The sequence below is a fragment of the Pseudorca crassidens genome, chromosome 17 (assembly GCF_039906515.1).
Source record: "Pseudorca crassidens isolate mPseCra1 chromosome 17, mPseCra1.hap1, whole genome shotgun sequence".
Classification (NCBI taxonomy): domain Eukaryota; kingdom Metazoa; phylum Chordata; class Mammalia; order Artiodactyla; family Delphinidae; genus Pseudorca; species Pseudorca crassidens.
In genome coordinates, this window is record NC_090312.1 from 3107923 (window position 1) to 3128022 (window position 20100).

The 20100-nt window shown below is 48.3% G+C and overlaps 1 protein-coding gene across 1 annotated transcript in view; it reads left to right on the forward strand.

Moving 5' to 3' along the window:
- Positions 1-20100, forward strand: part of LOC137210705 (maestro heat-like repeat family member 5) — a 47353-nt gene that overhangs the window by 16287 nt on the left and 10966 nt on the right. Inside the window, 6 exon segments of the mRNA XM_067712768.1 lie at positions 481-748; positions 2269-2321; positions 6555-6591; positions 6594-6697; positions 7316-7438; positions 8212-8291. Coding sequence (XP_067568869.1) covers positions 481-748; positions 2269-2321; positions 6555-6591; positions 6594-6697; positions 7316-7438; positions 8212-8291 — 665 coding nt within the window.

Here is a 20100-nt window from a genome sequence, read left to right on the forward strand (position 1 = left end):
ACGTGGCACAACTACTGAAGCCCGCGTACCCTAGAGCCCGTGCTCCACAACAAGAGGAGTCACTGCAATGAGAAGCCTGCGCACCACAACGAAGAGTAGCCCCCGCTCACCTCAACTAGAGAAAGCCCGCGCGCAGCAACACCCAACGCAGACAAAAATAAATAAATAAAACAAATAAATAAATTTTAAAAAATTTATAAATGATATAACAATTTCATGGGATGATCAAACAGCATCACAGGGACCAGCATCACGTGGGGAGAGGCCAGAGACCCCCTCACTTTCAGATGCCACCAAATGCGGGGCTAGGGTTTGCATAGACGGCAAGTGGGAACCGTAAGGCAGGCAGGAGGCACAGCACGAGCAAAGGCTCAGAAGCAAGAAGAATGATGACGGGGCTTGGGCCAGTCAGCGGACCGGGGATGCTGACAGGCACGTGCAGCTCTGAGCCTGAGATTGGACCCGATCTTCACCTGCCAGCTATGCATGTCGGCCTTCCTCGGTCTCAGTTTTCTATCGAAAAACCGGGTGGATGGTAGCCGTCCTGCCCACCAAACCAGACCACTCTTCCTTTCTGCCCGCACCCGGGAGCTGGAGGAGGGCTACCGGGACGCGGCCAGCAACGTGCTGGTGGCCACCTGCAGGCACTGCTGGCGGCTGGTGGCCCAGCACCTGGAGACCGAGGTCCTGTCGGGCGTCCTCCCGCACCGCAGCCTCCTCTACGTGATGGGCGTCCTGACCTCTAACGGTATGTCCCGTGCTCAGGGCCTGGGCTGGGCCACCCTCTGTCCCCAGGCCAGCAGGGGGAGGGGGAGGTCATGAGGAGAGAGCAGGAGGGGGCGTGCAGGGCTGCTGATCCGCGGGACACACACAGGCTGTGCAACAGTGAAGCATCCCCGTGCCAGAGGGCCATGGGCTATGGCCCGAGCACTCCCGCAGCCCATCTCCCCTCGGCCAGCCTGGGCCACTTCGGGACTCCCAGGGTAGGGCACCAGCGGCTAGCCGAGCTGCCCATCCCCACTAGCCCGTGCTCCCGCTGTCAGCATTTCGACAACAGGCCTGGACAGAATCGGGACGGAGCGAGGAAGCCCAGGAGGCAGGCCTCTCCCCGGATCACTGGCAGGCGGGGAGGCCAAGCTCACAGAGGCTGTGCGACGGGCCTAGGTCACCCAGCCTCACGTCCTGGGCCTGTGGGGTCCAGGTCTCTGTGTTTCCTCAGCAGCCGCTGCCTCTGAGCCACTGGAAGGACCGCCTGGATAGTGGGGGTCTCTGAGAACCCCCAGAGAGGACTTACAGGGAAGGGTCTTGCCAGCATGAGGCTCAGCTAATGCAAGACAGCAAACACTGAGCGCCTGTCACGTGCCCGGCTCTGCCCTCAGGAGCTCACAGCCTCCCAGGCAGGCACGCGCCAGCTCTCATCCCTCGCTCATTCATCCGTTCACAAGCATGAGCTGAGCTCCCTTCTGCCCAGCGGGGGAGGTACCGGGCGGCCCTGGTGGCCACAAGGGAGGGCTTCCCGGAGCAGGCAGCCAAGTCTGAGCCATGCCTTGAGGGATGAGTAGGAGTTTGAGGAGGGAATGGTGTGAGTACACCTCAGGGCCTTGGGGAGGAGCTGGTCAGCAGCCTCGGCGAGGGGCTGAGGTCAGGGGGAGGAAAGGGGCGTGGCAGGCCCTGCTCTCTACAAGGAAGCCTGGCGGGGAGGCCTCAGAGGCCGTGCTTGGGAGTGTGGACTCTTAGCTCAGCTTTGCACCCCGTGCCTGGGGCTGGCAGGCTGGGTGGAGGTCCCTCTTTGCCTTGGGTGACCTCCGAAACCCCCAGGGCCATCCCTGAAGCAGCCGCTCCCCCTGAGGTTGGGTTTCCAAAGTTCCGTAAAAGCTTGCAGCCTCCCAGTGTGCCCCTCTCTGAGCCTTGTTTCCCCACCCTTGAGGGGACCCAAGTACATCCCAAGCAACCATGCCCAGAGGGAACCCTCCATTTACCATTGGTGAGCCTGAGGTCCAGAGAGGGAACGTGACCTACCTGAGGTCACACAGCAAGTGTGGCGAGGTCACACAGCAAGTGTGGCAGGGCCACAACTCCAGACCAGCTTTCTGGACCCTGAGCCCAATTCTGGCTCGCCATCCTCTGAGCTCACCTCCCCAATGGAGCCAGAATAGGCAGAGGCAGGACATCAGTCGTCTCCAAGGGATGGGGGAGATGGAGCCCAAGACCCGGTCCTGGCCATGGACATCAGGTCTGGCCTCCAGGGACCCGTCCTCCGCCCCACAGAGGAGATCTTCAAGGAGAGAGAGAAGGCTTGCTGGGAAGAGCAGCTGGCCCAAGTAGGGAGGGAGCTCTGCCACAAGCCCTTCTGCCGGGATGATGGGGGATGGGAGGCACCCGCTCAGCCCTGGGAGGAGGGAGGAGATCAGGGAGGGAGGGGAGGGAGGGGACAGAGGGGGAGGCAGGGCGAGGCTGTTACAGATGAGTAACAGGTTTGGAGGGGAGGGGACTTGACCATAGTCATGGGACTGGTCTCTGTGGAGTTGGGATTTGAACCTTGGTCTCTAGGCACCTGGCACAGGGTAAGTGTCCTTCCCACCCACCCTGGGGGCTGGATCTGTGACTGAGGGGCCCAGAGAGGATGCAGAGGCCAGATCTGAGACCAAGGGAGGAAAGAAGAGGTCGGCGTGGACTGAAGTTGCCACAGCCGAGGATGGTGTCGTGCTGGTCCATCTCCGGCCACACACCACGTGAAGGTTTTGTGTGGTCGGGAAAAGGGACATGGCGCCCTGGCAGACCTGGGTTTAAGTCCAGATTCAACCAATCACAGCTGCGTGTCGGATGACCTACTTTGCCTCTCCGTACCTTAGTTTCCTCGTCTGTCAAATGGGGGTAAAAGTACCAACCTCAAATGTTCGTTGTGAGATGACAGGAAATAATCCACGTAGTGTTTGGCACTGTGCCTGACAGACAGGAAGCCCTCACTCCCTACATTAGTTATTATTATCATATAGTAGCAGCAGAATAGTAGTAATTAAATGGCATTTAGTGGAAATAACACCAGCAGCAGCAGCAATACAAGTAATTAATAGAAAAATGAGACAGAAAATCACAAGGACACAGAAGACTTGAACAACGTAATTAACCAAATTGATCTAATTGACGTTCCTTTCAAATGTAAATAGAACATTCACCAAGATAGATCATTTGCTGGGCCATATATCAAGTTCCAATAAATTTAAAAGGACTGAAATCAAACAGAGTACATTCTCTGCCCAGAACATCAATTACAGAACGATAGCAAACATACATCTGGAAAAATTCCAAATATTTGGAAGTTAGACAACACTCTTTTAAATACTCCATAGGTCAAAGAAGAAATCACAAAGGAAATTAGAAAATACTTTGAACTGAATGATAAGTAAAACACAATATGAAATTTTGAAAATCTGTGGGGTTCAACAAAAAACAATGCTTAGAAGAAATTTATATTTTTAATGCCTATATTAGAAAAGAAAAAAGTGTATAAAATCTATTTCCTAAACCTCCATTTTAAGAAACTATCCCCGAAAGTGCAAATTAAGTCCAAAGTAAGTAGAGGGAAGAAAATAATAAAAAGTAGAGTAAAAATCAAAGAAATTTTTTAAACGGACAAGCAGTAGAGAGTGAATAAAACCAAAAGCAGGTTATTCAAAAAGATTGATACAATGATAAGCTCCTTGATAGGCTGATCAAGAAAATAAAAAATATTCAGTAACAGCAAAGAAAGAATATTACTGCACATCCTTTAATATGGAATGGTAATAAAATATGATTCCAATAAATTAGGCAATTTCGATTGAATAGACTAACTCCTTAGAAAACACAAACTACCAAACTGACGCGAGAAGAAACAGAAAGTCTGAGAAGTCCTGTATTAAAGAAACTGGAGTCATATTTTATAAACCTTCCCACAAAGAAAACTCCAGGCCCAGATACTTTGCTGGTTAATTTTCTATCACAAGTTAAGGCAGAAGTAATACCAATTCTATCCAAATTCTCTCAGAAAATAGAGGAAGAAGAAACACTTCCAAAACGTTTTCATAAGACCAGCACAACTCTGACACCAAAGCCAGACAAAGACATTACAACAAAACTACAGACCAATATCCTTCATGAAGATGGACTCAAAAGTCTTTAACAAAATATTAGCAAAATAAATCCGGCAATATACAAAAAAGTCCACACACGGTTCAGCAGCATGGAATTTCTCAGATCCCAGTCCTTTGGGGCTTTTAACGGAGGCTTTGTTAATAGACACGATTAATGAAATCACTGGCCACTGGTGATTAAAGTCAATCTCTAGCCCCTCTCCCCTCTCTGAAAGTTGAGGAGTGAATGAAAGTTCCAACCCTCTAACCATGACTGGTTTCCCTGACAACTTGCCCCCATCCTGTGGTTACCTAAGGGCTTTCCAAAAGCGGAACCGGGCTTGTTATGAACAACAAAAGACACCTTTACTGCTCCAATCACTTAGGAAAGGGTTTTAGAAGTTCTGTGCCAGATGAAAATAGAGATGAAGACCAAATATATATTTTTATTATAAATCACAACATCACAAAGAGAAAGGCTCTCAACAAAGTAGGAATAGGAGGAAATTGACATCTGTGAAAACCCTACAACTAACATACCTAGTCACAAATAAATGAACACCTTCCCGCTAAGATCAGAATAAGGCAAAGATGTCCACCCTCTCCACTTCTGGTCAACGTTGCACTGAAGTCCTAACCAGCGCAGTAAGGTAAGAGGAACGGGAACTCAGACACAGATTGCAATGGAAAATGTAAAGCCAGCTTTCTTTGCAGACAACATAATTGCATACACAGAAAATCTCACAAAAGTTTGTTTTTTAATGCTAGAACTATTAATTACTAATAATTGAATTTAGCTAGATCTCAGGATACAAAATCAACATGCAAATGTCAATTGAATTTCTATATACTAACAACAAACAATTGGAAAGTAAGGTTTAAAAACACAATGACACAGCCACATGAAAAACATAAAAGACTCAGATAAATTTAACAAAATATGTTCAAGATCTTTACCAACATTGCAAAGAGAAATTAAAGAAAACCTAAATAAATGGAGCTATATGATCATGGATAACAGGAGTCAATAATGTTTAGATGTCAGATCTCCCAAAATTGATTTATAGATTCAGTGCAATGCCAATCAAAATCCCAACTAACTTTATTATAGAATTAAACATAATCTATAAGTTAAAAGTTTATATGGAAATTTCAAAGGACCTAGAATAGCCAAAACAATCTTGAAAAAGAACAAAGTTAGAAGAATTACACTACCTGATTTCAAGATTTCCTATATAGCTATAGTCCACAAGACAGTGAGAACTGACAGAGATTAAACAAATAAATCGATGGAACAGAATAGAAACGCCAATATAAAACCACACTCATATGGTCGATTAATTTCTTTTACAATGGTACCAAAGCAATTCAATGGGGAGTCTTTTGAACAAGTGGTTCTACAACAATTGCGTATCTAGGGGGAAAAAAGAACTTAACGAAAACACTTCTAGAAGAAAACACAGGAGACAATCTCGCCAACCTTGGGGTAGGTAAATATTTCTTAGGACCCAGAAAGCACTTATCATAAAAAGAAAAAAAAATAGATTAATTAGATTTCATCTAAATTAAAGCTTCTGCTCATCAAACAATACTATGAGGAAAGTGAAAAAAGGGAAACCACAGACATGGAGAAAATATTCACAAGACATATATCTGACAAGGGACTGTATTCAGAATAAATGAAGAACTCTTACAAAATCAGGGAGAAAAAGACAAACAGACCAATTGCAAAAGTGAATCAAAGATTTAAATAGGTATGTCACAAAGGAAGGCATATGAATGACCAAAAGCCAAAGAAACAACAGTCAATATCTTGAATCCTCAGTGAAATGTCAATTAAAACCCGGGGAGCTGCCACTACCCACCCAGGACAGAGCTCAAAGGAAAGAGAAAGACTCGACCAAATGCTGGCGGGGAAACTCACACTGCTGGTGGGATGGTGAAACCTCCTTGGAAAATCGACATTGTCTTACACAGTTATGACTCACCAGTTCCACTTTTAGGTATTAACCCCAGAGGCATGAAACATTCATACACAAAATTACACATACAGGCATGTTCCCGGCAGCCTTACTCATAAGAGCCTCAAACTGGAAACAACCTGTACTAGGCAGACTCATTCCCTCCCAAAGATCCACCTGAGGAAACTAGAGAAAGAAGAGCGAGTTAAACCGAAACCAAGAGTGAGTTAAACTGAACTGGGAGATTGGGATTGACATATATACACATATGTATGAAATAGCTAACTAATAAGCACCTGCTGTATAAAAAATAAATTAATTAAATTAAATTTTTAAAAAAACTGAAACCAAGCAGCAGAAATGAAATAATAAAATTCAGAGCAGAAATAGAGAAGTGAACTTGAGAATGCATGCAAAAATGTGGACGAGGGCTTCCCTGGCGGCACAGTGGTTAAGAATCCGCCTGCTGTTCTGTGCCCAGAACTCGGAGGACATGCGGTGGAGGTGGGCGAGCATCACCTCCTGGCCTGTGGCCAGAGGGCGGACAAGGCCAAGACCCGCATCCTCCCGTGGGTGGACAACGTCTTGTCACGGATGGTTTTCTTCTTCCACTACAACTCCTGGGTGTGACCCCCCGCAGCCCCTGGAGCCCGCCAGAACCGGGGTCTGAGAATTCCAGAACTTCCAGGGCCTTGAAGCCCACCTCCCCACTCCCCCACCACCCTGGGCTCCTACTCCATCGTTCCCACCTAAGGCTTCATGGGCTTCCGTGAGGACTCCCTCCCTCCACCGCCCCCCTTAAAGAAAACCCTGGGCTCTCACTCGGGGGAATTGGAAGTCCGGGTGACTGCCCATCACAGCCTGTGATGACGGTCCCCTGACTCTACACCCCGCACCAGGGGCTTCCACCCTGGTAACTGAGGGGCTATGCAGCCTGTGAGACCACCGCACACTTGAGGCCTTTGGGCCTGGGGTGGCCACACATCACGAGAAGCTGAACACTGAGCTTCCTACAGGCACCTCCTGATGCTTAAGCATCATCGACGTATTCGCATTGCTAAACAAAATCACCGGTTCCCGCGTCAAAAAAACACCCAGCTACGTGGCCCCAGAGCTGGAGGCCTCTGCTGAGCCCCCTTGAGCGGAGGCCCCGCTGCCACATGTGACTGCGGCTCTCCTGCCCCTCTGGTGTTCCCACTCCCTGACCCCGCCCCCTTGCCCCACCACCTGAGCCCTTGCCAGGACGAAACCCTGAAGCAGAGCTTCCTCATGGCCATCCTCATGCTGGTGGGGGCTGTCAGCCGCAACGAGGGCGCCCAAAGCTACGCGCTCTCCCAGGTCTCTGAGCTCTTCGAGTGTCTGATGGTGAGTGCAAGGTCCTGGGGCAGAGGAAGGGCTTCCCGGGACAGAGGGGGCACCTCCCTCAGAGCAGCAACATTCATGAGAGGCACCCACTGGAAAAGGTTGCGCTGATTGGATTTCTAGAGCGTGTACAAGCCCCTCAGGCTTTCACACCTGGAAGCACATCCATGGCCCCCACATGACTTGGTTCCTACAGGGACCCTGAGCTGGCCAGTTACATCTGCTGCACAGCTGATGTGGCTGAGACCCAGAAAGGCCAGCGCCGTCCATTCTGCTAATACTGACCTAGCTCACACCACTAGTTACTAGAGATTCTGGCCTCACAGAACCCCTGGGGTAGTGGAGGAAACACACAAGTGATGGACGATTATATAGTGATAATAAAAATAATAACGGTTCTCATTTACTGAGCCCCTGCTGGGACTCAGACACTCTGCTTCTCATTCCTTGCCTCATATGTAACACAAGGGCAACAACATCATGTTTTCTGTGAATAAAAGAAGCTCAGAGCAGTTTGGAGACTTGCCCAAGGTCATGCAACTCGTATGGGGGTAGCCAGGATTCAGACATGACTTGTCTATTCTGAAGTCTATGCTCTAGTTGTCTAAGCGGGGGCCAGGCCACAGAGACCCGTCTGGGTAGGCGAGGGTCTAGAGCATAATCCTGTGGGTTACAGGGGTGCTGGGCACCAAGGTCTTTAGGCAGGGTTGAGACTTGGTGGCGGAAGTGACATAGGCCCAGGTGTGAGTGACTCAGCCTTCACCTGGGATATCCAGCTTCTGATGGAGAAGGAGCCCCAGGACACGCTGTGCGCGTCGACTCGCCACCAGGCCATCCACATCACCTCCAGCCTCTGGTAGGCTCCCCAACCCCACACGGGACCTTGCTCAGCATCAAACAGCAGCCTCACAGCTCAGGCTTGGTACCAGCAGGACAGTGAGCGGGGAGAGATCAGACAGCAACACCCTACTGGGCAGGGCTAGGGACCTGAGCCAGTGCAGGCCACAGGAGGTGGGAGGTGGGCAGCTTATGGAGGCCAGAGCCACTGGGGCACAGCCACTCCCCAGAGTGAGCGGACCCACCCAGACACTCAAGGTCAGAGCAGTCATTCATGGTGAGACCCCAGATTCTATGGGCACTTGAAAAGGTGTTTTTTCCTGTTATCAGGTGTGGGACTTGCTATGTACCTGTAAGGTTTACTTTACTGATTGTGGTGTTTAGCTCTTCTACCTCCTCGCTTAATTTGTGTCCATTTGATCTGCCTTGTCCTGAGAATGGTGTGTTAAAGTCTCCTATTGTTAATGTGTTTCTATCTATGTATCCTTCCATCTCCTGTAGTTTTTACTTCACAAGGTTTTTACTTCATAAGGTTCATAATGTTATTTGGTGCCCATATTCATAAGTGTTATATCTTCTTTATGAATTGTGACTTTCAGCGTTAAAAAGTGCCCTGCCTTGTCACAGTTAATGCTTTGAGGGCTTGAATTTTCTTAGCAGCATCACTGCCTCTGCTCTCCTATTTTTTCCCATTTGCCCAGTATGGATTTGCCCATGCTTTTATTTTAACCTTTCAGAATCCATTTGCTTTAGGTATCATCCTATATATAGCATAAAGTTTGGTCTTGATCTGTAATCCAAATTGAAACTCTTTTTATTTTAATAGGTGAGTTAAGTCCATTCACATTTATTGATATGACGGCTATGCTGAATCTCAACTCTGTCATCGTATTTTGTAATTGCACGTGTTTTATTTGCTGTTTTTTTTTTCTATGAGATGTGTATTCTTTGAGCTTTAGTAGTCTTTTTAATTTAGGAAGGGTTGTATTTTTGTTCTAGTTGCTATGTTTGTACTCCTAACCTATTTTAATGCCCTTAGTCCCTTGTTTTCTTATTTAACCTTTTAATATCTGGTTTACCCATTTTTATTGACATCCTTAAACTCCCATCCACTGCCCATATAACAACCTGTGAGATTATTCGTCCCTTCTCCTTCTGTTTTCATTTGCACACTTCAAAATTTGCAGTGTAGTCATCCACCTTCCTCCTTCCATTTGTTTTTAGTGAGTACACACACTCACCCTAGGTCCCTTTGCCAAAGATTTCTAGTCATCTCTTAGCTTGACAAAGCTCGTCCTCTGAGATTCCTCAAGAAGGTCCATGGATTCAGAACACCCTAGGTTCTTTTATGAAGGGCAGCTAGGCTGGATATAAAGTCCTTGGTTCACACTTTCTTTTATTAAGTTTTTTTATTGTTTGTCTTTTGTTTTGTTTTTGGCCATGCCATGCTCCGTGTGGGATCCTACTTCCCAGACCAGGGATTAAACCCGTGTCCCCTGCATTGGGAGCACAGAGTGTTAACCACTGGACTGCCAGGGAAGTCTCTAAGTATTTTTTTAATGCTGCTCAATTGTTGCCTTGCTTTGTTTTTGAAAATCTGATAAAAAAAAAAAATTTTTTTTTTTGCCTTTGTAAGTTATTTGATCTTTTTGTCTGGAGACCTTGGAACTTTTTTCTTTATCTTTGAAATATAACAATTTTACTAAGAAATGTCTCAGACTTGATCATTCTGTGTTAATTTTCCCAGGTACCCAGTGAGTCTTTTGAATATGTAGATTTAAGTCTTTTGTTGTTATTGTTTCTGGAAAGTTCTCTAGGTTGTAATTTTTTTCTTCCAGTTTTATTGAGACATAATTGGACATACAACACTGGATAAGTCTAAGGTGTACAGCATAAAGATTTGACTTACATAGATCATGAAATGATGACCACAGTAAGTTCAGTGAGCATTCACCATGGCATAGAGATACAAAAGAAAAGAAAAAGAAATTGTTTTCCTTGTGATGAGAACTCAGGATTCACTCTCTTAACAAGTTTCATATATAACACGCAGCAGTGTTCATTCTATTAATCATGGTGTACATTACATCCCTAGTACTTCTTTATCTTATGACTGAAAGTTTATACCTTTTGACCACCTCCATCTAATTCCCCCTCCCCCAACCCCTACCTCTGGTAGCCACAAATCTGGTCTCTCTTTCTATAAGTTTGTTTGTTTGTTTGTTTTGAAGTATAATTGACCTGCAACACTGTGTTAGTTCCTGGTGCACAACATAGTGATTCTATATTTCTATACATTTCAAAATGATCACCATGATAAGTCTAGTTACCATCTGTCACCACACAAAAATATTACATTATTATTGACTATATTCCCAACGCTGCAAGTTTCATCCCTGTGATTTATTTATTTTGTAACTGGATGTTTGTACCTCTTTATCTCCCTCACCTATTTCTCTCTTGGTTATAGTTTTAAATAGTAGTTCTGTTCCATTGTTGTTTTTCTTCTTCAGAGACTCCAGTAATTCAAATGCTAGTCTTTCCTTGCCTGTCTTCCATTTCTCCTACTTTCTCTGTGACCCTTTTTACTTCTCTTAAATTCATCTTTATTCTCTTGGTGGTCTTTCTACTTTTCCTCAATGCCCCTTTCTAATTTTCATTTGAGCCTTCTCTCTCTTGAGCACCTTGAATTCTTTTTTTCACTTCTGAATTCAGTCAACTCTTTTCCTTTCTTATTAGAGGCTTTTTTTTTTTGGTCCTTTTTGAATTTATAATTCAAGGTGGTTTTTCACATCTTTAAAGGCTTGCTTGAGTATATTGGCCTGCATGTGGGGTGTTGTCTTACACTTTTATCTGAATCATGGTTGTTTTTCAGGGGAGGAATTTTCTCATTGGATGTGTGCCTTTTTTTGTGGTTCGCGGCCCTCTCACTGCCGTGGCCTCTCCCGTTGTGGAGCACAGGCTCCAGACGCGCAGGCTCAGCGGCCATGGCTCACGGGCCCAGCAGCTCCACGGCATGTGGGATCTTCCCAGACTGGGGCACGAACCCGTGTCCACTGCATCGGCAGGCGGACTCTCAACCACTGAGCCACCAGGGAAGCCCTGGATGTGTGCTTTTGTTTTCCAGGGGTTTTTGCAGTAACTCTATGGGTCTATTAATTTTTCTCCTGTTTATATGCAACACTTAGACTGTTTTGTAGAATTTCAAGTTCAATGGCACCCTCTTCTGTCAGTATACCAAAGTCCAGGTAACTTAGCAGATTTTTAGTTTTGGTGGTAGGTGAAAGGATTATGTATCCTCCAGTATGGGGTGTCCTTTCTCTCTTGTAGGACCTTAAATTTTTCCTTTTTGTGCCATTACCTTTCACCAACCAATTTCAAAGGGTACTTCTTTCTTTTTTGCCCTTTTTTTCTCCCCAAAGCTGTGTGTGTTGAATGCCGCCCTTCAAATGAACATTCTTTTCAGTCCCTTTCTTGTGGTCAGTGCTCTGGTTTCGTTGGTGTCTTTCTTCTTTATTGTTTCATATTTTCAGACTTAAGATGGACTTTGTCTTCCTGAAGGTGATTTAGATCAATTCTGAGCCCTGTTGCCAGGTCCTGTCTCCTCCCCTCTCCATAGTTTCTCTCATCCTCCTTTTATCTGCCACAGAGCCTCATGGTGGAACAGGGGTGGGGTGGGAGTGTGAGAGACTGCAGGCCGGGGCTGGCAGAGCTCTCTTCTGCTTATACTGTGTTGAAGTCTGGGTGTTCTCTGAGGTCACATTGTGTGGTTTAATTTTCTCTTCTTCCTGCTGTGTTGTTTTTCAAGGAAATTTTGAGAGGGGGGGGGGGGGGACCCAGGCAGCCACCGTTGTCCTCAGCTGCCCAGGTCTATAGTTCAGTTTTATCTGTATTGGAATTTATACCTTATTTCCTCAGTTCTAAGAAGCACATTTTTCACACATCAGCATCTATGAAGTGGGAGCACATTTTATATTGATGGTGCCTCACACCTGGAATGATGTAGGGTTCTCAGTCCCCCAGGGGGCACTCTTATCCTGAGACCGCTTCAAGTTTAAAAGTCTCTGCTGGAGGGTGTTTGGTGGGGGGCACAAGGGTGGTGCGATTCAGACCCCAAAGTGGGTTTTGTGGTTTGTATTCTCAGGAGCGCCATCCTCCTCCCCCACAGTGTGCTCAGTGACACCGGTTTTCTCGCTGTTCTTTCTGCAAGCCAGGGGTTTTATTTCCTTTTGTTTTGCTTTATCACACTTACACTGTACACACAGCCCTTGGGGTCCAACCTTTTTGGTGGGGCCCCTATTAGACTCCCATCTTGGATACCTTTTCCTTCTTAGTAGTGTGTGAAATAATGGTGGCGTGTCCTAAAATATAAACAGAATTGTGTGATATGAGCCCTTCCAGTATTCTTTCGGTATCTGGCTTTTTCCCTCGACATCTTGTGCTTAAGTCTCCTCCCGATATGTTCCATATAGCTGGAGTTCATTCATTTGGGTGGCTGTGTAGGATCCCATCCTATGAACACCAGGTACCCTTCTTACTATGGATGGACATTTGGGTTTAGGTCTGTGGTTAACGCTGCTGTGAGTTTGGTCATACATGTGCTCTGAGGCACATCTGCATTCAATTTCCATAGTGTAGGCGTGGCACCAACACTAACATATGATGCAAAATGTTTCTAAAGTACTTAAACCACCTGAAGAGTTCCTGTTGCTCTACCTCTTCACGAACACTTAACATCAACTTTCTAGTCAACCATCAAAATTTTAGCCAATCTTGTGGGTAGTATTAATCATATTTCCATGTTAATTTTCACTTTGCTGATTAAATAAGGAGGTTGTACATCTTTCCATGCCCTTTTTGGCCATTGGAACGGCGTCTTTGGTGATGCCTGTTCAGGTATCCTGCACATTTTTCTGTTGGGTCGTCCCTCTTTTTCTTATCGATTTCTAGGAATTCTTTATGTACAGTAATCTGGATACAAGGTCTCAGCTGATTCTATGTTAAATATCTTCTTCCACTTTGCAGCTTTCCTTTCGCTCCCTTACTAGGTCCTTTGATGAAAAGGAGTTCCAAGTTCCATCATTCATTCTCAGACATTACCTTATGAAAATCCTAGAGTTTGCCTATCTCATTCAGCCCTCCAACCACCCACATCATGGAGGTGCTAATTGGGCTCCAGTTTCTTCTAAACGTCCAGCATCCTTTCTCGAGTTCCCCACCCTGTTCCTGCAGCTCTGGGTGCTTGCTCCCTGCAGTCAAGTGTTGTGTGCTGAGGGACTTCCCTGGTGGCACAGTGGTTAAGAAGTCGCCTGCCAATGCAGGAGACATGGGTTCGAGCCCTGGTCCAGGAAGATCCCACATGCTGCAGAGCAACTAAGCCCACATGCCACAACTACTGAGCCCACGAGCCACAACTAGAGAAAGCCCGCACGCAGCAACAAAGACCCAATGCAACCAGAGATAAATATAAAATGATAAATACATTTTTTTTAAAAAAAGAGCTGTGTGCTAGGGAGCTGCCTTTGGGCTCTCCCTGCTCGGCACTGCTCTGCTTGTCTGTGCCTAGGCCAACACCCAAGGTTCTCATTCCTACAACTTTATATTAATTCACCTCCCCTGATCCAGAAAGGCCTCCCCCTCCTCCTTCCGCAAGACTGTCTTGGCCATTCTTGGCCCTTTGCATTTCTACATAACTTTTAGAATCATTGCCCAGCTTCCTCGTTTTCTCTTTTTCCTCTTTCACCCTTGGGCAACTGCTTTTACTGCCCTGGCCCTCAAAGCTGGACTAGGAATAATCCTGGCTTTGTCACACTCGTCCATCACGGCTCTATGCATGGCCTGCTTTAATTTAGTTCTTTACTTAGAGCAAGGATTCTCCTCAGTAATTGAATGCACACTTGTGAAGCTGTCACCCGTACAAAAGCCAGGGCCCTAGTTATGAACTACATCTAAGGACAGCGCTGCCCACCGTCACTGCTTCCATCCCCCCGGCTCATCCACTCTCATTTTTTTGCTTTCTTTTTATATAGTGAGATTGCATCTAAACATATTCTTAAAAACATTTTATTTGTAGTTTCAATAATTTTATATAAAGAGTATCATGCTGCCTGTAGTCTTTGGAGACCTTTTTCCACCACCCTGATATTAATGTAGATTTTTCCATCTTGATTGTCTATTCTAATCTAAATCTAGTAACACCCGTTTTCCTTCCTTTAGTATTGCATTGTATGTCTCTTTCCATTTTTTTAAATAGACTTTTCTTTTTTTGGAGCTGTTTTAGGTTTGCAGAAAAATTGAGCAGAAAGTGCAAAGTTCCACATACTTCCCTCCCCTGCCAGGCTCCTTTCTTGGTAACATCTTGCCTTAGTGTGGTATGTGTGCTACAATTGATGAGCCAATATTGATATATTATTATTAACTAAAGTCTATAGTTTACGTTACAGTTTGCTCTGGGGGTGTACATGCTAAGGATTTGGACACATGTACAGTGAGTGACAAGCACTCACTATTACAGCATCACACAGGCTAGTTTCACTGCCCCCCAACCCCCTGTGCGCTGCCTATTCATCCCTCCCTCCCACTAAACCCCTGGCAACCACTGATCTTTTGACTGTCTACATGGTTTTCCCTTTGTCAGAATGTCACAGAGCTGGAATCACACCATACGTAGCCTTTTCAGGTTGGCTTCTGTCACTTTCTGACATGCTTTCAGGTTCCTCTGTGTCTTCATGGCAACCACTCTCACTCCTAGGAACTCTTTCTCTGTCTTATTTCTTTTTTTGGGGGGAGGGGTGGTGGGGTGAAATGATCACCACAGTAAGTTTAGTTAACAGTCATCATCATGCGTAGTTACAGATATTTTGTCCTTGTGGTGAGCTATTCTCTTAGCAAGTTGCAAATACACCACACAGCGTTAACAGCTACGGTCGCGGTGCGTACGTGGCGTCCCCGGGACTTAACTTATTTTATACCTGGAAGTCTGTGCCTTTTGGCCCTCTTCACCATTTCGCTTACCTCTGCCTGCTCACCTCTAGCAACCACCAGCATGTTCTCCGTAGATATGAGCTGAGTCTTTGTTTGTTTGCTTTGGGTTTTGTTTTCATTTTGGATTCCACATGTAAGCAAGATCATGTGGTATTTATCTTCCTCTGTCTGACCTATTCCACTAAACCTAATGCCCTCAAGGTCCATCGATGTTGTCTCAAATGGCACGATTTCCTTCTTTCTTATGGCTGGATAATATTTCATTATATATATATGCTACGTCTTCTTTATGCACTCATGTGCTGATGGGCAATGAGGTTGTTTCCATATCTTGGCAATTGTAAATAATGCTGCTATGAATGTGGGGGTGCATACATCTCTTCAAGTTAGTGTTTTCGCATTTTTCAGATAAATTCCCAGAAGAGGGATTGCTGGATCACGTGGTGGTTCACTTTTTAGTATTTTGATGAATCTTCATACCGTTCTCCATACTGGCTGCACCAATTTACATTCCCGCCAACAGTGTACAATTTACATTCCCAGAAGAGGGATTGCTGGATCACGTGGTGGTTCACTTTTTAGTATTTTGATGAATCTTCATACCGTTCTCCATACTGGCTGCACCAATTTACATTCCCGCCAACAGTGTACAAGGGTTCCCTTTTCTCCACATCCTTCTCAACACTTGTTAGTTCTTGTCGTTTTGACAATAGGTGTGAGATGATGCCTCATTGTGGTTTTGACTTGCATTTTCCTCATGGTGAGTGATGTTGAGCATCTTTTCACGTACCTGTGTGTCTTCCTCAGAAAAATGTCTATTCAGATCCTCTGCCCATTTCTTAATCGGATTGTGTGGGGAGTTTTTGTTTGTTTGTTTTTGCTATTGAGTTGTGTGTGCTTCAAGTATTTTGAATATTAACCCGTTTTCATAAATATGATGTGCAAATCTTCTCTCCCATTCACTCGGTCGCCTTTTCATTTTGTAGATGGTTTCCTTTGCTGTGCAGAAGCGTTTTAGTTTGATGTTGTCTCGCTTTGTTGATTTTTGCTTTTGCTGCCTTTGCTTTCGGCGTCAGATCCAAAAGAATGATTGCCAAGACTGACGTCAAGGAGCTACCGCCTAGGTTTTCTTCTAGGAGTTTTATGGTTTCAGGTCTTATATTCAAGTCTTTAATCCATTTCGAGTTAATTTTTGTGTGTGCTGTAAGATAGAGGTCCAGTTGCATTCTTTCGTACGTGGCTGCCCAGTTTTCCCAGCACCATTTGTTGAAGAGACTGTCCTTTCCCCATTGCATGTTCTTGGCTCCTTTGTTGTAAATCAATTGACCAGGTCTGCGTGGGCTTATTCCTGGGCTGGGAACACTTTCCTGACTTGGCTCCCGGAGCCCACCCTCACCTGGCTCCTCCCCCACAAGCCCAGCCGCTCCTGCACAGCCTCCTGACTGCTTCCTCCTGTGCCCCTGGCTTCTTAACGCAGGGGCCACAGGGCTGAGCCTCAGGCCCCATCTTCACTTACACTCCCTGCCCTGGTGGCCACTTCCAGCCCCCTGGTTTAAATATCACCTAAGCCCAGGCGCCTCCCGAATGTTCGCCCTGGCCGGATGCACGGGGATGTCTAATGGGCGTCCACTTGCCACGTCCAGGCCACCCCCTGACCCTGCCCTGCACCTGTTCGTCTTGCCAGCTCCTGTGTCAGACGTGGCGATTCATCCTCCAGCTTCAGGCCAAAGCTCTCGGTGTCGCCTTGGCTCTCTTCTCCACCCCTCAGCCCATCCCCTGGGAAGTCCTGCGGTCCACCTGCCTCCATCTCCCCCAGCCGCCGACACCACCACCCTAGTTAGGACATAACGAGCTCTCACTGTGCGTCCTGGCCCGTTTCCAGCCCCTCCGTCCCAGCAGCCAGAGTGGCCCTTTAAAACTAGGTCGGATCACGTCTCTTCTCCACTCCAAACATTCCAGTGGCCCCCATGTCAAAACCTTTACGGCACCCAACAAGTCGTGACGCTGCCCCACGACCTCACTGTCCTCGTGCCCTCCGCTGCTCAGGCCACGCCGCCCACACTGGCCCTGAACACACCACGCAGGCCACCATCTCAGAGCTGCAGCCTCTCCCATTGCTCTCAGGTCTCCGCAGGCACCCCCCTTCTTAGCGGAGGCCTCCCGACTGCCCTGCTTACAGTCGAGGACTCCCAGATACATCCTCCTGCCGTTCCCCCTCCTGCCGTGCCCCCTCCCGCCCTGCTTTACGCACGTGGGGTAGTGTCTCACGCACCATTGTTTGCTGCCCAAGTCAAACCCTAGGGGGGTCACGCCCAGGATTCTTACTGGTTCTGTCTCTGCCCAGTACCCTGGGACGTTGCCTGACCGTGACGGTGCCCAGTACAGAGGTGCCAACTGAGTGACAGACACCCACAGGGAGTAGAATAGAAGCCTTGGCCCTCTGTGCACCCTCGCTCCTGGGGAGCCGTCTCACCTAAGCCCCTCGAGGCAGCTTTGCCCTCGAGAGGTGAAGTGACTTGGCCAAGGTCACCCAGCCAGCACGGGGCAGAGCAGGGATTTGAGTCCAGGCCCTTCTCACTGCAAAGATGCCACTTCTAGGTGGGTGGTGACCTCACTCTGGAATCTCCCAGAGTCCTCTGAGCCCACTCAGCCAGGGTCAGATGGGACTGGTGTGGCCTCCCCAATGCTCAAGGGCAGCCCCCCTGGGGTGTCTCTGAAAGCTGGGGGTTGCAGCTCATCAAACCCCCCAACTATGCCCTCCCCGCCCACACCCCATCATTCCAGGGTCCCTCCTGCCCCTCCAGCCCCTTCCACCCAGCACTCAGGCCCAAAGACACCTAGCAAAGAAAACAAGAGGGCCGTCATGGTCACTGACACTGGAGAGCCCCGGTGCCCCCTGCCTCCCCCAGTCTTGCAGGGCCATGCTTCCCCTCGACCAGGCAGAAAGGCCATGGGACTAGGCAGGCCTGACCTGCACCATCTCCCCGTTACGAGGCAGGACCCTGATCAGAGCACATCCTGTCTCCAGTCCTCAGTTTCCTCATGTGCAAAATGGGCACAAGGACACTGAAAAGCTCTGCACACACCAGTGATGGCCCCTAAGTTGACCCAGGTTGGTGCCAGGGGAGCTGGACCCCAGGAAACCCAGGCTTAGGAGGAAGCAGCCACGGCAGGCTTCCAGGAGGAAGTGACTGTAGGGCGAGCCCTAAAGGCTGAGCGGGAATAGGCCAGGTGAGGAGGCCAGAGGCCGGAGAGGAGGCTTCCTCTGAGCCACACAGAATGTCTGTGCGTTGCTGAGCTAGAGCCCACAGAACGGCAGGGATGCCTGCCCAGCCACCACTCGGCCCCGCAGGCAGACGCCCTCCGGGTTCCCTTGCACAGGGCGCCGGACCCCGGCACATTTTCGTTCTGATGCGCTGGACCGTTGTCAGCCTCCCCCACCCCCCTCCTGACCGGTGTGGACTGGCCCCTGTGGGAGGGTCATGGCCCGGGCCGGCGGGCTTGCCTTCCTCTGCACTGCGGCGTATCTGGAGAAATCCATTAAGCGAGCCTTTAAAGGCCGCAGGGCGACCTCTTTTCATTTGTTGGTGTCATGATGAGCTTCACACAAGCTGTCAGCTTTAACAGCTCTCCCCAAGACACTCACTGAAAAAAACTGTCACTTCTCTCATATTGCTTCTGAATTCGAATGTGCACCAAGTTCCTTTTTTATTCAAATCAACCATGCAAAATGCATGAATCTTCCCTAATAAGCTGTTAAAGAGTTCTCCTTCCAGAAACAGGAGGGTTAGGAGAAAGCTATGATGAACTGCCTGGTCCATCAGCTTCCCTCCCCCGCCCCATGAGGTCCAGCCTCCCCTTCTCCCCCTTACCACCCCCCCACTGCCCTCCACCCCTAAGTCAGGTCAGACCTCGCCTGTGCTCAGAACCCTCCCTGCTTCCTCCCCCTTTAAGTCTGAGAAGGGCCCAACCCTTCCAGTGGCCCACTGGTCCTTCCTCATCTGGGTGCCTGTCTCCTCCGGGACCTCAGTTCCTGCCACAAGCCCCCACCATCCATGCACACCCTCTGCTCCAGCCTCAGCATCTTCCTGCCATTTCTCAAACCCAGCACACTCCTGCCTCAGGACCTTTGCAGCTGCTGCGCCCTCTTCCTGGGGTGCTCTTCCCCCAGTAGCCTCACCTCCTGTGGTCTCTCAACCATCTTCTCTAAAACAGCAGCCCTCCTCCCTCCCTGCTGTGTTCTCCTCCAGCCCATCCCAGCTACAGCTGTCATCTGTGCCCCATATAATGGGGGCTCCGGGGAGCAGGGACATATGTCTGTCTCACACAGGGCTCCCCCAGAGAACAGGATGGCTGTCACCTCACGGGGAGCACCAGGGGGCCTTCTGCTCAGGCTCAGCTGTGTCAAGATGCGCCAGCAGCCTCAGTCCTCCCCACTCCCACCTCGCAGGTCCTGGCTTTTCTCTGGGCGGGTCCTCCCGGAAGAGAAGGGCGAGGCCCCAGCAACCACAGGACAGACTCCCATCCTGGGCATGTCTATTGGCTCTAATTGGCCCAGCTTAGTTCACAGGCCCACCCCTGAAACAACTGCCTTGGCCAGGGGCATGTGGGGCTCTGACTGACCAGGTCTGTCTCCCCAAACTTCCCTGGAGCTGGGATGGGACCTGGGCCCCTTGCCTAGAGGACAACGGCAATGCGGATACCACCCCAAGGGGCCCGAGAGCACAGCAGGCCAATCGGCAGTGATGTCCGCCAGCCATCAAGGACAGCGACGAGGTCAGCAGCCGCTCCCGGGCCTCAGAGGGCAGCACCACCCAGGCGCATCACTGTGGCCCCAGGTCTGA